The sequence below is a fragment of the Lucilia cuprina genome, chromosome 4, assembly GCF_022045245.1.
Source record: "Lucilia cuprina isolate Lc7/37 chromosome 4, ASM2204524v1, whole genome shotgun sequence".
Classification (NCBI taxonomy): Eukaryota; Metazoa; Arthropoda; class Insecta; order Diptera; family Calliphoridae; genus Lucilia; species Lucilia cuprina.
In genome coordinates, this window is record NC_060952.1 from 62,198,072 (window position 1) to 62,216,375 (window position 18,304).

The 18,304-nt window shown below is 29.9% G+C and overlaps 2 protein-coding genes across 4 annotated transcripts in view; both read left to right on the forward strand.

The window, feature by feature from the left end:
* LOC111688377 (myosin-I heavy chain) overlaps positions 1 to 18,304 on the forward strand; it is a 1,083,699-nt gene that overhangs the window by 743,120 nt on the left and 322,275 nt on the right. The gene's annotated exons all lie outside the window — the stretch shown is intronic.
* LOC124419838 lies at positions 6,112 to 8,415 on the forward strand. 3 transcript variants are annotated; one of them, XM_046950628.1, is made up of 3 exons: positions 6,112 to 6,180; positions 6,240 to 6,931; positions 6,981 to 8,415. In XM_046950628.1, exons 1-3 carry the CDS (start codon positions 6,156 to 6,158, stop codon positions 7,005 to 7,007), a joined length of 744 nt encoding a protein of 247 aa, XP_046806584.1. In that variant the 5' UTR covers positions 6,112 to 6,155; the 3' UTR covers positions 7,008 to 8,415. The 3 variants fall into 3 exon arrangements, with proteins under 3 accessions (XP_046806584.1, XP_046806583.1, XP_046806582.1); XM_046950627.1 differs by having other exon boundaries at positions 6,113 to 6,180; XM_046950626.1 differs by having other exon boundaries at positions 6,113 to 6,180; positions 6,240 to 8,415.

The following is an 18,304-nucleotide window of genomic DNA, read 5'->3' on the forward strand; positions in this document are numbered from 1 at the left end:
CTGGCCTTCACTGATTGGGGAACATAAATTTAAACTAAAGTAAGATTTTCCAGTAAGTTCTTTGTCTCGCAAATTATTACCTCCTAGGAGGATGAAAAAGGGAGTTGTACAGTAGATACGTATTTGCTTACCATGATGGCTACACCTCCAAAACTACAGTTGCTTCTTTTCCTCATTATTATGTTATGATTGATGAACCGAGCATTCAGATTGTCTTCGGGGAAATTAAAAATCTCAGACAGAAGGCATATGTCTATGTTATATTTGTTTATGTAATACTCAAGGTGATTTTTGTTTCTCGTAAGGCTTTGTATATTTAACTGTAGTAAGTTTATCATTTAAATTAAAAGGAATGTATATTTTTAAGTTTTAAGATTTGTGGTTACAATTAAGAAAGGATAGAAGAGAATTCGTTGATGCATTTTTCCATTAGGGTGCTTGCTGAGGTCTATAATGTTGACCTGACATTGTTGATTTTGGTATATTCAGATTTGAGACTGTTGTCTTAAAAGTTTCCAAAATATTATGTCCATCGTTGTGGCTAACCTGTGATAAAAGATTTGAAAAAATCGTTAAGAAACTATTCATAGTTCGTTCAATTTCTGTTACTTTAAAGTATCCCGGCTGAGCGTTGTGGGAAAAATTGTCGTCGGTTGAAGTTGAGTAAAATGAGGCTTTGGTCGCGTAGCGGCAATTTTGCTAAATTTTATTTTTGTGAATCTTCTGTTTATTTCGTCTTCAAAGTTTCTCATGTTTTTCTCTGATTTCTGGTGTAGAGCTGGAAAGTTGGCCGAATAATCTTCCTCAGATAAAAGTTGGTAGTAGTTTTGATTCAGGGCATATTTTTGCACTACTTCTTTTCTGGATAAATTAGAGAGCGCCATGAGTTCCCTAATGTCGCTTTTCTTTTTCAGGTAGGACATTTACAAGAGTCTTGTGATATGTGTTCTCTTGAGTTGCAATTAAGGCATCGTTTATCCTCACATTCGGAGTTGCATTTGGTCGAGATACGACACTATTCGACTTTTGATCTTCACAGTTGTAGGGACATAAAAGTTGTTTACCACAGTCGAGACATTTCTTTTTAGACACCTTGCAGCAATGTGACCCAGTTTCCACAGTTTTTGCACTGGCATAGTGGTGGCACATAAAGGATGTGGGTACATTCTTAATCACACAACATCTTTGGATAAACCTATCCGGTATAAAGGCTTCAAGATCGATTTCCCTAAGCTTTTTAATCAAAATAAAATTGTTTGCTTCTTCTGAAGTAGGAAAGGTAAGTCGGAAAAGATTGAAACCAACTTCCTTTATTACAGCCTTAGAGAAGATTTAGTTTTTTCTCAGTTTTTCGTGAAGAAACATATCTATGTTTTTCCTAGAGTTGGACAGTTGGACTGCTGCTTTTACCAACACATTGTAGGGTCCCGCATGGGTTGAAGGGTACCAATTGATCATAGGTATGTTCAAAGAAGCTTGATTGCCCAGATTAGGCGGATCAGAAGCCCGTCCATCGTTGGAAGTGCTACTTGTTTGAGATTGTGTGGAATCTGAAGATGAATTTTGCGTTTCAGAGCTTTTATCATTGTCGTTGCTGGATTCTGATATTGTTGATAGGTCTGGTTCAACAGCCTCCCTCACCGGGTTGCCATTTCCATCCCTAAGCGTATTATTAGTCGATGGGCTTACCTTTCCCTTCCGTTTGGTACTCCCAGGAGGAGCTTCATCATCGTCACTCACCATGGGAGACACTGCACATTGAGGTTTGTCTGTTATCCAGTTCTCACTTCGGTTTTCCTTTTAATTACTCAAAAATTGTATGCCTGAATTGGCCTTTTTTTAATTTTATTCTTATTTTTTTTTTTTTTTTCAAAAAATAATAAAAGAATTCAGATGATTTTTTTTTTCAATTAAAGCAACTTCTAGTTTTAAAAAAAACAAGAATTGTTGTTGTTGAGTCTCTCTCTCAAAAATTTACACTAACAAATGTAGTTAAAAAACCGTTATAACGGCAGCAAAACAGAAAAAAAGAAAATTGACTTTAAAAAAGCAGCACGAACACTGAGTAGACGTCTGATCGCAACCTTGCTATCTTTCGATCTATCATGCTTTCGAGAAGATCGCTATTTAAAATCAGCAAAATCGGTCATGCTTTGTTAAAAAAGCAACAACAACACTGTGTATTAGAAAAAGATGTACAAGTGTGTGTAGATTTATTTGGTTTTATTCAGCTGTGTATTTGTTTTGTATGTTTATATGCTGTTGGCGTCTTTGCGTTGTTTATTTTATTTTTGTTTTTCTGTGTTTTTTGTTATGTGTGTTTAGATGTCTGTTGTTTTAGATGCCTTGTGAATTTTGTGTTTTATTTCGTTTTGCGTTGTTTTTGTTCATTTTGTTTTTCTTTTGGTGGAATAATAATGTAGACGGGAAAATTTAAAATTTATAAAACTAATACACTATGGTGAAGGGTATATAAGATTCGGCACAGCCGAATATAGCACTCTTACTTGTTCGTATTTAATTTAGAGTTTCCAAAATAAAAATTGTTAGTTGGACGTTTATAGAAAAGCACTTATATAATATTTCGACAAATATTGATTGTAGTATATATTTATATATGAATACAAATATCTATTTATGCTTGTATTAAATATTTATAAATATCAATTATATTATTTTTTATAATAAATTTTAACCTTTATGTTAATTATAAAATTTTGCTTTGTTCAATTTTATTTTTTCAATAACATTTTTTTATTATCAATGACAACTTTATATTATAAACAGTAATGAAAAATTACAAGAATGTAAAAGATTGTTTAAAAATAATGTTTATAATTTATGTAAACATTGTTTCAGACTGGGATTTAGTATTAACAAAAATATGGTAGTAAAAATGAAGAAACATTCTTCTTCATGCATAAAAATATTATTAATGAAAACTAAATTCATTAGTTAAATTGAAGAAATTTCTTTATATTTACCACCGTTAAACAACGAAACGATATTAGTAAAGATGAAGAAATTTCCTCATATTATCATTTACTAAAATACAAAAATTAACGAACAAATCTGTAATCTGGAATAAAATAATCGTTGGCTAAATAATAACAATTTTTCTTCATATTTACATCCCATTTTGCAATACTTAGGTAATTTTTTTGTTCTTTTAGAGAATACGTATTAATTTTTTACTGTTGCATATTTTAAACGAAGTATTTTCATGTTTAATAAATATGACTTTGATTCATAGTATATATTAGAATAACAGCTTTAAAAATAAATTGGACAAATTCAATCCCGAAGTTCTAAAAATCGTAAAAACACTATACGTTTTAATATAATTAGAGGAATAACAGAAATAATACAAAAAAGTATATAAAAGCTTATGAATTAACTCTTATTCACCTCACATAGTTTGTTTTTTGACATATTGGATTAAAAATCAACCGTAAAAAAGAATTACATAAATTATATGTTTCAAAAACGAAATATTTCTTTTAAAAATGTCATTTTTGTTAAACGTTGGTGGGAAATGTACTGATCATAAGAGAATTCTATTGCTTCCTAAAGTTTAACAGGTAATTTCAATATATACAAAAGTATGTATATTCAATATTAATTATAATATTATTTTTGTTTATTTCGTTGAAGAATTAATGCGTTCCAAAATATAACTCTTACAATTTAATGGATTGAAATTGAAATATTGAAATTTGTTTAACAAAGTATCAAAAAAACTAAAATTTGAATTTTGAAACGACCGTTAAAAATATCAAAATTTTTCGAACATAGCTGAGAACAGGTTTACGTTATTTTATAAGAACAAAAACTCATATTCAAGTAACTACAGATGTATTTTAAGTAATACAATTGTTTTATTAGAATATTTTCAAAAATATGTTTTTTTTTTATTACATTTCGAATTCAAGTGCTCTGAGACACGGTAATGGCCTGGGGAATTTTTAATAACTTTCACATTTTTCAACCAATTTTTGTGTTTTTTATCTTTTTGTAACGCTAATTCTGTGTACATTACGATTCTTTGACAATAAAAAACAAAACAAATTATTTAATGACAAAACTTTTGTGAAAACTGAAAAAATGCATATTTTCCCCTTGTAAATGCATCTTCAAACTTCAGAGCCGTTGCGGCACCAGTTAACCTATTGACCTAATTTTTTGCACGACTTATTTTTATAACCCGTAGAACAATTTTAGGGGGGGACGTGCAAAATTCGAAACTTAGTTTTTTTTGGAGCACTCTAATGTACATCAGGAAATCTGTATTGATATTTCAACTGTTGGCTCGTATACTTCCAAATATTGTAAAATGTTGGACTCTAAAATATTTTTGTAGTTCTTCATAAATTTTATGAGCAATCCATCAAATTGTAAGAGTTATATTTTGGAACGCATTAATTCCTCAACGAAATAAACAAAAATAATGTTATAATTAATATTGAATATACATACTTTTGTATTTATTGAAATTACCTGTTATAATTTAGGAAGCAATAAAATTCTCTCTCATTTCCCACCAAGTTCAAACGGTCAGATCTATTTTTTACATTTTCTGCAAATAAACGACATTTTTATTGGAACCGCGTGATGAAATAAGACATATATGAGGACTTTAGGCTTATAATTACGTTAAATGTTCTATTATATGAACAAAAATCTGCAAAACTTAGTTTTATAGAACACTACTATTTTTATAGTGATCGGGCCTCATTTGACCTTACCCCCATACAAACTCCCCTTCAGAAAATGTCTTAAAGGTCAAAATTCACTTATAATTTTTAATAAAACTATTAAAATCTACAGAAATATATTTAAGGTAGACGTGAATTCCTCTACCAAAATGTATAAGAATAGGCCCATATTTACCCTTACTCCCCTGTGTGCCCTCTTGTAGAAAATCTTTTTTCTTCCTCAATAATATGTAAAAGTATTACACAATACGGTTAAAGAACAAATTAAATGCATTATTTTTTTAAAATTATCCACTTTTTTAACATACTGACTGATGTAGGGTATCTTATAGTCGGCAATGTCATATTATTTTAAAATTTTTCGATTATAAAGGATAAATTGTGTTAGAAAAAAATAAGATGGGAAACACATACACAATTCGCAAATTTTTGCATATTTTTACATGTACCTGAAAGTCACATCCGTTTTACGTCACGTATGATATCGCTTTCTTTTGCCCTATATTTTAAACAATAAGGATTCGAATTGTATTAATTTTTGTCCACATAGAGAACCCTCTGAATGGAATATAATTGCATAATTATTTTCCAATTACTTCTGTGTATCCAAATTTTAAACCACTCTTTAGGCGTACAAATGTCACGAACGATAGTACAGAATTTTGCATATGCCTTATTAAATTCGTTATCAGCTATAATTGTACAAAAAAATAATTTTAAATTTATTTGTTGTTTTCAATATATTTCTACGAATGAAAATGCTTTTTCGCATTTAGAGATACCGGCAGTGAATCAGTACAATTACTGTTTCTAAAAAAGTAAAAACCTACATTACTCAAACCGATTTTAAATTTCGATTTGATTCCCAAAAACATAACTACATCATTCTATACAAAGTAAAATACTTATACATATAATGTTATAAACCAAATGAGAATTATTTCAACTCATTTTATAGTAACTAAAACAACACACGCACACAAAATAATATGTGTGAGGTGTGTGCAGCGTTGCCAAATGTGCAGATTTATCTGCATTTTGCAGTTTTTCTGAGCATTGAAAGTTTTAAAGTTTTTTGTTTAAAAAAGTAAGTTTTTCTGTAAATTATGCAGATTTTGCAGTTTTTACCTTTAAATTTTTTAATTTCAATTTTGTTATTTTAATTCCAATTTCTAAAGCCATAATTTTACCCCATTTGTTTAATATAGTAGTGGCAAGTTTTACTCATACTTTTTTAATGCGACAATGTAATTATCATATACATACTATTTTTTGCACCACTGATCACAAAGAAAGAGGGAATTCCCACGTTTTTATGTCTAAGAAAGTTATGTTTCTCTATATGGAGTTTGCTATTATAGTTTGTTAGTTTAGTTCACAAAGTAATACTAAGGTTTCTTCTGCATATGCAACTCACAAAATATTTTTCTTACCACTAATATGGATAAATATTTAGTAAGAAATGGTAAGAAAACTGTTATTTTTATATGTAGGTACATTAAATAACAAGCATTAATTTACTAGATAAAGAAACTGAAAAGTTGCGGGCAGATGTGATACATATTGCAGAATCCCCACCTCGCTCAAGTAAAAATCGAAAACGAAAATTGAGTGGTTACAATAAATCGTGGGAGGAGCAAGAAATGTTTAAATCGTGGATCAGGAGAAGCGATAATAATTTGGCGTACTGTAAAGTTTGTTGTTGTGAGCTAAAAGCATTAGCTGGAGTGTCAGATTTAAAGGCTCATGCTTTGACATCTAAACATGTTGAAAGAACAACAGCTGTACAAATTCAAAAAAGTTCTAAGGTATCACTAAGCGATTCAGTAAAGTATAGTGCCAAAATATCAAATATTGAACTCCATTTAGCAGCGTTCTGCACCGAACATAATGTTCCATTTTCGGCAATGGATCATCTAGTTCCTTTACTCCAAGAAACTATTGAGGATTCGGCGCTCGTAAAGAAAACAAAATGTGCTAGAACAAAGACAACATCTATAGTGAAAAACGTTATAGGCGAGACTCACCAAGAAGAACTCTGTAGTATACTACGTGCAAAAGTGTTTTCTTTGTGCGTCGATGAATCGACGGACGTATCAACTACTAAGTTGTTATCTCTAGTCGTAAGAGTTGAATATAAAGAAAAAATTTGTGACTTTTTTTTTGATTTGGTTAAAGTGCGTGATTGTACCGCCAAAGGGATTTATGAAGAAATAGTAAATATTTTCAAAAATAATAATATAAATTATAAAACAAATTTAATAGGTTTTGCTGCGGATGGTGCCAATGTAATGACTGGTGGTAACCATTCTGTTGCTACACTGCTGAAAAAAGATTGTCCACATTTAATTATATTTAAATGTATTTGCCACTCGTTCGCTCTTTGCGCAAATTCAGCATGTAATTTTTTACCGAAATATATTGAAGGTGGTGCGAGGGATATATACAATTTTATTCAAAATAGTCCCAAACGAGTTGAATTATTTTCAGAATTACAAGTGTTACTGGATTATAATCCCAGGAAAATGTTGCACCCTTCCCAAACGCGTTGGCTATCGCTCGAAGCTACTGTAAATCAGATTTTGAGCAGATTAGAAGTCTTAAAACTATTTTTTTTACACGAAGACGTAGAAAAGTTTGATTCTACACAAAGAATAATAAATTATTTACATAATCCAGAATTTGAATTATATTTACTATTTTTAAAATTTATATTAAATGATATTAACAAACTAAACCGTCTATTTCAAAACGAAAGCCCAAAAATACATTTATTAAATAGTACAATAAACCGTTTATACGGAAAAATTTTTGAATGTATAGTAAAGGAAGAATATATATGTTTTAAGAAATTTAAAAAGATTGATATTAACAATACCACATTTTTAAAAGATCCAAAGGATATTTATTTAGGTGCGGAAGTTTCCTTAGCTCTAACTAAATTATCTGAGGAATGCGAAAAGGACTTCAGAAATCATTGCTTACAATTTTACGTTGAGCTTTGCAATTCACTCTTAAAAAAGTTTGATTTTGAAAATGATTTTTTAGAATGCGTTGAGGTCATAGCACCTGCTAATATTGTGAAAAATAACAATAAAAGTATTTTTAAATTATGTAGTTTTGTGCCAAATGAAGTAGAAATGAACTACATTCAAGAAACAGATGATGAGTGGCGTGAACTACTGCACATTAATTTTGAAGACTTGGGTTTATTAGAAGAAGAAAATATTGAAACCTTTTGGGAAGTCATATTTAAAACAAAACGTGGCGACGGAACTAGAGCTTTTCCTAATTTAAAAAAACTGGTATATGCAATTTTGTCAGTACCTGTTGCAACTGCTAATGTTGAACGAATTTTTTCACAAATTAATATTAATAAAAATAAAACTAGGAACAGATTAGAAGTGCCAACACTGTGTGGCATTTTAAGAACTAAAGATTTTCTTAAAAAAAATAACAGTAATTGCAGCAATTTCGTGCAATCAAAAGAAATGGCAATCAAATTTACCAAAGAAATGTACAAATCTAATTAGTATTAAGTGCCAGGAGAAATAAACTCAATTTACGAAAATGCATGTTATTTCAAATACTTTTTATAAAACTGAATTATATTTATATTTTTTATTATATGTATTTAATTTCATTTGTTTTGTTATTTTTTGTTATTTTTTTGTTATTTTTTGTTATTTTTTGTTATGTTTTGTTATGTTTTAATAAAAAAATATATGAACTGAATTATAAATTTTTTGGCAGTTTTTTCAGTTGAAAATCAGTTTTTTTTCTCTAAATTTGAAGTTTTTGAAAAAAAAATTATGGCAACGCTGGGTGTGTGGTTAAAGTTGTTTTCAAATCATATAATGGTTATTTATAACAACATAATATATAACACCGTCCAACACCATTTTTCACACACGAACCAAACCATATACATACGAAAGCACATAATTTATATGGTATAACTGCGTACTCAGTTTTTCATTTTCTGATCGTTTGTCCTTTTAAAAGGACTTTAAAATTTGAGGTGCATAGAATTTTCAAAAATTTTTATAAAATATTTTAAGCCACCCTATTATAACAATACGGGTATCAAACTAAAGAGGACAATTGCAGTATTTTTATCTCGTATTTTGTTTTATTTTTTAAGAATAAAAAGATGTAAAAAATATCCTTATAAAAGTTTATCCTTTATTATCCTTGAAATTTTATACGAAATTGTTCAACAAAAAATATTCATAATAAAGACATTAGAATGGAGTACAAAAGTCTGAAATTTGGTCTTCATAGCTCCATTTGTTTAATTTTTATAATATTTTTTAAATATCTCAATAAATTAATTAATAAAATTTTCCCCTCTAAAAATTTCAAAGTCCATTTTTTGTTAAAATATTATGTAGAAAAATTAGAAATTAGTTGTTGTGGAACCGAGTTTCTTTATCTCTATGATAAAAAGTAAAAAAAAAAGTGGAAACTTTGAAGAATATGAAAGGATAACAATCGATTAAGGATATATTGCATGTTAAAACTCCTTTCTTGGAAATTATATTTTCCTTTTTAATTTAACACAATTATTCCGAACTCTATTCTAAATTCTATATATCTTTTAAAAATATCTTTGACATCCCAATAATGTTATCAAAGTAGTTTATTATATAGTTTTTATTAAAAAATACAACAGTATATCATGTGCAATTAGTAAACCACGATATACATAAATATTTATGTATATCGTGGTTTTATTTTAGCAAATAAAATATTTATGTTGAATTTTATTTCAATTGCGACATATTGAAAAAAATCTAATTTTCTGAATGTGGGCTAGATTCAAATAGAGATTAAAGGCCTGCACAAGACAACAATAATGCGACAATTTGTTAAACAAATAACGTGTGCGCCATCATAAGCAGGCCTTTAATATGTATATTATAAAATTAAGAGGAGAGATTTATGTCTACATATATAAACGTTTTTTATGTAGCTTTTCATCGTGATATTAATGTTTATATTAATTATATTATATTTTACATTTATATTAATATTGCGCTCATCATATTATCCTGAAGTGGATTTTAGAATTCGGAACATGCATGTTTTAATCACTAAATCGTCATAATCATACGAAATACAATTTTATATATTTTAAGACATATTATCTCAGCCACCGGTAATGTTTATTTTGTCTGAAAACTGTCAATTTAACGTTAGGATAAAAAATTAACAGACATTGGGATAATGAGGGTAGGTAATTGGTATAAATAATAAATTAAACAAAATATTCTCAACAAAAATTTTTAATTTGAATACATCTTAACTTTTATTTTTTTTACAAAGAACTAATAATGATAAAGACATGAAATTTGGGAGTCTGCAACTCCATATTTGTAAATATAACATATATTTTTTTCTAAAAAAACTGACTATAAAAAATAAGGATATTAAAGGATTAAAATTTAAAAGGACATTTTTTTAGTTTTTTTATTCTAACATTTTAAAACTATTTTATTTGTAAAAATACTGTTATTCTCCTCTTTCAATCGATACCTATATTGACCTACTAGACCAAACCAAATTTAAGCTAAATATAATTATACTTACTCTTCCTTTTAAACTTTAAAGTCCTTTTAAAGGAAGAAACGATCAGAAAATAAAAAACCAAAAATGTAGTTTAACTATATCAAGTATGTAGTTTCCAACGTATAGGATCTTGCTCATGTGTGCAACAATTTTTCCCAATTTGTTGTACGGTGTAATTGTTATATAACATATAGCAACATAACATATAATGGTCATTAGTAAGTTGAAATATTTGTTAGTAACATAATATGTTTTAGTTGTTACCATTAATTAGTTATGGAAAAAATAATTATTTTTCAGTGAATCATACTCAAATTTATAATTGCCATGAACATGAATATGATTACATTAACATCAATATTGTTTAAATAGAATTAAAATAACAATTATATGTTTTTGATAACAATATATTGTTACAGTGAACATAGCTTAGTTATAGTAACCATATCGAACCTAAAAATTATCATATTTCCTTCTTTCCGTTTTCGGTAAAGCAATTTTCCTAATGATATCAATTTTGTACGGATTTGGCTTTATTCTCTTAGGCGTTATTATGTGACATAAATATTCTGATTCATGTCTAAAAAAGTTACATTTATCAACATAGACTTTCAGATTATATTATGCGAATCTACTAAAAACTTTTTTATTCAAGTGATGTGGAAAATATCAAAATAACATCAAAGTATACTGTATAATATTTTGTTAATATAATCCTGGAACACTTTGTTCAAAAAAACTGAAATGAGGCTGGGCGTTTTTTAAGCAGATTGGCATTCTAATAAATTCATAATGTCCTCTGGAAGTCGAAAATGCTGTTTTATGTCTATCTTCTGTTAAAATTTTAATTTGGTGAAAACCCGTTGCTAAATCTATTGTACGGAAATATTTGAACTTCATAGTAGGCATAGGAAATTTTTTGTCAAGTGTCAATTTTAATATAATATCTTGAATTACCTTTAAATTCGGAATGTAAATAAAGGCCCTCTAATAAAAAAGGTTTCCCTTCTTACTTATTTATTACTGATTTTATTTCTTTTTTACTTTACAAATTGTTTTACGGTCTTATTTATTCGAAGTTCAAAAAATGAATAGAATGATTATTACAAAATTTTTAATTTGCATAGCAAGTAAAACATATTATTGAAAAAAGAAGAAATAATAACAATAACAACATAATGGTAAAAACAGTTAATTTTGAGTTACTCTTCGTTATCATAACATTAGGTTGTTATTAACACATTACTAATTTTACATTGAGTAATTTTGTTATTCATTTTAAATAGATATAAGAGAATATAAAAATATCCCAATATTATAAATAGTACAGTGGGTACTCGAATAATGTTATTAATGTTTATAACCTTTTTCTTAATTATTAATATTATTTATCTATTTAAAGTTAGGAAAAGCAAATGGTTGAAGAAAAATTTAGTTTTCTGCAACATACTCCCCCCTAGGAAGGAGAAGAATGGCCTATCGTTGGGAGTGTTTTGATTTAGTCAGTAGACTGCGCTATGCTCCGACTCACAGTGTTTGAGCAAGGCTCCATCCTTCTATCCGAGGTTGTAGTTTTGTACTTCAGTGTAGAAATTTCTTCGGTGGAATCCGCACCCGACCATTAAGGCCAGGATGTATCTCTTGAATACGACCTAATATCCATTGAGCTGGCCCATATCTGTCATCAGCAATCAAAACTAATGCCCGTAATTTCAACAAATAGGTATCTATCAGTGCATAGTTACCTTTGGTGTAAAAATATTTGGTAATTTTAATCCATAGGTACTGATTTGAAATACATGCCAACTTACACCTTTGGTAAAGTTACCTACTAGTTATTTTACACTTTAGATATCTATTTGTTGAAATTACGAACATAAGTCTCCAACTTTAGCATTAGGTTTCGGTTTAAGCCATTTTGGTCGAGCTTGCAAACGATTTAAATATTCCAAGTACCATCTCCTCCAAAAGTTTTTCTATAGATTTCCATCGATTTAAACGGTTAATGTTAATATCTAGTAAATTTTCCTCTTGAATACATGTCATTGACTCGCCTATTATGAAATGAGCTGGCGTTAACGCATCTAAGTCAGACGTGTCTGAAGACAAAGGGCAAAGTGGTCTAGAATTTAATACACTTTCTATTTGACAGAGTAAAGTGGCCAATTCTTCAAAACTTAAAACTCTTTCATGCATTATTCTTTTTAACCCACAGGCCGCCAAAGTTTAGGGAACCAGGAGGAATAAAATGCCATTCAGAACCAATAGATGTTAATGAATTTACCAAATCGTCAGGTAAAGATTTTTTATTCCTATGCAAAAAAGCTTGAAGTTCTTTGAAAGCACCGACGAAATTTGTTCCACAGTCGGAATAAATATCTGTGCATCCACCTCTACGAGATATAAAACGCCGAAATCCAGCTAAAAATGAGTCTGTGGTCATGTCAGATACAGACTCTAAAAATATGGCTTTAGTAACCATACATACGAACAAACAAATATACTCTTTTGAAATAGCGGCCGATCTTAAGGTACAATTTAACATATATAGGACCTGCGTAGTCGACTCCACTATGTTTAAAAGGTCTGGTGGCATTTAAGCGAATAGATGGTAAATTTCCGATTATTTGTGTGGCAGCTTTTGCTGAATAAGTAAAACAACACATGCAGTTGGTAATAACAGCCTTAGTCAACTGATTACCAGAAATAATCCAATATTTTCTATTTACATATGACATAGTCAAACTGATACCACCATGCAATGTTTTTTCATGAGCATTATGAATTATAAGTTTTGCAAGGGGATTTCTATTAGATAGGAGAATAGGATGTTTAACGTTAAACGGCAGATTAGAATTCTGTAAACGGCCACCAACTCGAATAATGACCTCTTCGTCTACAAATGGCATAAGTTTTCGAAGAGCTTTTTGTTTAACTTCTCCCTTACGAATGAGTAATATTAAATCATTGGGAAAATCAATAGCTTGTGTTATTTTTATTAAATTTTCTAGAGTAGTATTTAAAAATGCTGGTGTAAGAGACCCAGTCTCTTTAGAATTTCGATTACTGCTCCTGCTTTTATGAATAAATCTGTAGCAAATGGAAATTGCTCTTAATAGGAAAATTAATTTAGAAAATGTATGCAAAAAGTAAGGTTATTCACAAGTTTTAATTTTATGTTGCTTTACAGATGATTCATCAAGTAGTTTATTTCCCGAAATAGTATTTACAGAAATGTTACGAAAAAAGATTGATGAAGATGTGTGAGTTTCAGAAATTTCCTCGAATGTTTCATAATTAGATAGAGATTTTGGCCATGATGATTGGGGTTCATACAAAAACTTCCGATCGTTCCACCATATCTCACACTCTACTAGCTGATGAGGAAAAATACCTCTGGATGCACAATCTGCGGGATTTAATGCAGAGGGTACATATTTCCATTGAAAAGAATTGCTATGTCGCTGAATTTCAGCAACTCTATTCGCGACATAAACCGTCCAACTCGAAGGAGGCTTCCTCAGCCAACATAGCACGGTAGAACTGTCACTCCAAAAGAATATATTTTCAATATGTCTGTCTTTGAAGGAGTTTTTTACTCTTTCAGATAATTCTGCTAATAAAGTAGCAGCGCAAAGCTCAAGTCGAGGAATAGAGACTGTTTTAATTTGCGAAATTTTAGATTTCGCTTGTAAGAGATGTACAAAAATCTCATTGGGAGTAATAACTCCGCAATAAATGGCTGCTGCGTATGCCACGGTGGAAGCATCGCAAAAACACTGAAGTTCTAGCTTAAAATCTTTAGAAACATTAATCCATCTTGGAATTTTAATATTTGAAAATTCAGAAAGAGTCGATCTGTATTCCAACCATTTCTCATTAATATCCGATGGAATTGGGCTATACCAGTCTACCTTTTTTTCCCACAATTGTTTAAAAAGAGATTTTGCAACTACATTGCAAGAAGTAAGCCACCCCAAAGGATCATATACACAAGCCGTCTCGGATAAGATTGTTTGCTTTGAAACTGGACGAGATTCATCAATATTTCTCCTATAAGAAAGCGTATCATCACTGGTATTCCACTGAATTCCAAGTGTTTTGACAACATTGTTGCCATCAAAATTCAGAGTTAAAGATTTTTCTCTAAACTGCTCAGGAATTTTATGAAATAATTAAGGTGAATTTGTGATCCACTTTCGCAAATTACACCCACCTTTTCCCAAAAGTTTACATAAATTCCTTTGTAAAACAATCGCCCTTTCAAGTGTCTCAGCACCAGATATAATGTCGTCGACATAAGAATCTGTAACCAAAATCTTAGATTCATCAGGAAATTCATCCTTATAATCTTCCGCCAATTGGCGCAGGACACGTATAGCGAGATATGGGGCTGAAGTCGTTCCATATGTCACAGTGTTTAATTGGTATACAGAGATCTCATCAAGAGGACTATATCGCCATAATATCTGCTAAATTGGACGGTGTAGTGAAATAACTTCAATCTGTCTAAACATTTTTTCAATGTCAGCACTAAAACCAATTCTATGAGTTATCCATTTGGTAATAATCTGTGGCAGATCATTTTGCAACGCAGGGCCAGGAGATAGTTCTTCATTAAAACATTTTCGATCGTCCATATGGCTACTACCGTCGAACACTACTCTTAACTTGATTGTGGTGCTATCATCCTTAAGCACACCATGGTGGGGCAAAAAATATGAGTTTTTCAAAATATCTGCGGGATTTGAACCGATTTTGGTCATATGACCTAGAGTTTCATATTCGCGCATGAAATCTTTATATATTTCGGAAAACACCGGACGATTTAAAAATGAGCTTTCCAACTGCTTAAAACGCTTTAATGCTCCAATCATGTTATTACGAATTTTAGGAAAAGAATTACGCATTATGAGTGACTTGAATGGCAAATTGACAACATATCTGCCAGAAGTAGAGCGTGTAGTTGTGCGTGTTCACTAACTGGAGTAATTTCTTCCTGTTCCCAAAAAGATCGAAGGAGATTTTCTAAAATAACGTTATGAAAATGAATGGTTTTTGTGCGTATTGATTCTGAGGAACCAGAGAACACCCATTCATAGTATTTTGAAAGAATAAATTATCATGTATATTGGATCCAAGAAGTATATCAATGGGATCCGTTCTATAATAAAATGGATCTGCTAAACTGTCATTATCAATTTTAGGCATAGACAAAGTTTTAACGCAAGTACTCGGTTGATATGACGAGACATTAGGTAGAACCAAGGCTGAGCAGTAAATCACGTGACAATAAGTTAATATCAACCATTCCCTTAGATAACTGATCGCTATTTCCTATTCCAGACATATTGTACGAATTTTGCGTTTTGGAAGACGTAGGAGCTGAACTGCTGCCTTCGTTATCAAACTACCTTGAGCTGCCGGATCCAATAGCGCTCTTAAAGAAAATTGACCATTACTTGTATTACAGAAAGGCGAATGGTATATAATATAACGTTATGAAATGAATGAGAATTCTGGACTGTAATCCGAGAATTGTCAGATATTAATAAAATAATGTTAAAATTTTGAACTGAAATGTCACTATCAATATGCAAAACTGTATGATGTGGTTTCTTGCAGGTTCCGCATCTATATAAGGATTTGCAAAGATCGTGATTGTGACCAAGAGAAAAACAATTTTGGCAAATATTTCTATTCTCTAAAAACTCATCCTTTGCCTTTATTGGTAGTGCCAAAAATTTATAGCATTGAGAAAGGTTATGATTTTTTTCACAAAATAAACATGAAATCGATTTATATTTACTCACATTTCCGTTATGTACGTGTGTTTGTCTCCTATTCCTCGTCTGATTATTCTTTTGAACAGTTTCAGATGTGGAGGAGACAGAATCATTAATTGATTCTAAAGTTCTAAAGGTATTCTCAAGAAAAGAAAACCAATCTGATCTGTTTGGTACATTCGTTGAGGATTTTAGCGATTGTTCTCATTGCCTTCTTGTTTGTTGGTCAAGTTTCTGACAGAGTATAGGAATAAGTAAGGGATCCCATTCAGAAGTTCGAATTCCCAGATTTTCAAAAGAATTTATAAATTCTTGTGTAATATCCAATAAAATTTTTATACTTTGAAAAGTCCCATCCGATTTTGGAACATAAAGCCTAATGGCAAGATTATCCACAATCTTTCGCCCAGTGTGGTATCTTAACTCCAACATATTCTATACCGAGTCATAGTTATCCTCTGTAACAGATATAGTTACTACTATGTGCTACTAAGTGGCGAACGATTAGTATCATTCCTATGCATAATATCAAATAATTTTCCCTTAAAAGTGAAATATATGTCAGAAAATTCAAAGTAGAAATCTTCAACCATGTATGGAACATCATCGATATTCAAGAAAGTTTCACGTATTACTCGAGTGATTTCATCATGCTGATATTTGAATTGCTGAAAAAGTGAATCAAGTTCTTGCGTAAGGCTCTCAATATTACCTAGTGATTTTTCGGAATCATGTTTCAACGAAAACCTAGCATTGAGTTTATACAATGTGGAAAGCAAATCACGTTGTGTAGCAATTAAAGACTGAAGATCACTCATGATTTAAATTTAGAAAACTCAACGCAAAAGTATTAGAGAATAAATTAAATATTTATTTTATCCAGAAATGAAATTCTAAAAATCAGGTTATGATGAAGAACAGAATTTGGTGTACAGACGCACAATACCGTTAAATCCAAAGATTCAGATAAAGATGTAATAAAATATATTACAATTGATATCTACCAAGAATGCTTGTCTAATCCAATGTGTTTGAACAGAAGTACGTAGTATTCTCCAGATCAAATTAAAATGTAATAATGTTGAAAACGTTTCCGTATTATAATACAGTTTGAGGTTACTTTTCAACAATAACATTGTACAGATGTACAATACACGCGTTTATGATAAAAGCAAATGGTTGAAGAAAAATTTAGTTTTCTGCAACAGTCACTTCACTTAGTTTCATATAGAAACATAATTTTTGTTGACCGATTTGTCAATTTTGTTTTACTACATCTTCCTTATAAATTTCTGGTAAACAATATGTCCTTGAAGAAACTGGTATTTCATTTCTCGTAGGAATTTGATATCGGTATTTACAAACAGAAAATAAATTGTCACCTTCTAATTAAAAAATATGTTTAATTTTTTTTATTATTTCAATTAGTTTACTAATTTCCTGATCATTAGAGTTTTGTCATTCCAGTTTCTGTTTTAAAATATCTAATCTTGGTTCATTAAAATTTATTTCAATTATTGAGTCAACAGCTTCATCAAACTTTAAAAATTCAATAAAAATATCTCTCTCCAATATTTCCAATTTATTATATTTTTTTAACAAATTGTGTTCAGAATAATTAAGCGTTCGTCTTTCCTTATCCTGTGTCTATTAACAATTTGATTTCATTTCGCTCTCGAGCGAATTGAATTCGATCGATTAAAATATTTAATTTTCCCACGAATACATTTTTTTGACTCGCGAGTTTTAAAATTAAACTTGCGATAAGAGTTGACAATTTAAAGAGCGCTAAATAGAACTCGCTCGCGATTATATATGTACGTATGTATGTATATATGTATGTATGTATGTATGTATGTATGTACAGTGAATGAATCGAGATTTTTGATAAAATGTGAACGTATTGTTAATTTTTTGGGTCAATAAATTATTTTGCTTTTTTAGGTTTTTTGTTCATTTTTTTATTACTCCTATAAATTAGAATAACATTTTTTAAATATTTTAGTAGTGGAACGACTAAATTTTGACATTTCTTAACCGATTTATTAACCTATATACCTATCAGAATTTATCAATATTTGACTTAACATGAAATCTATCGTTTTTTTTATTAAATTTCGAAAATAATAAGTAATTTAGAATTGGATACATGATATATTAGATAATCAATGGATTTGGACCTAGAAAAAATGTTTTGTGAGGTATAATTCTATATATTATAACAAAAATAAT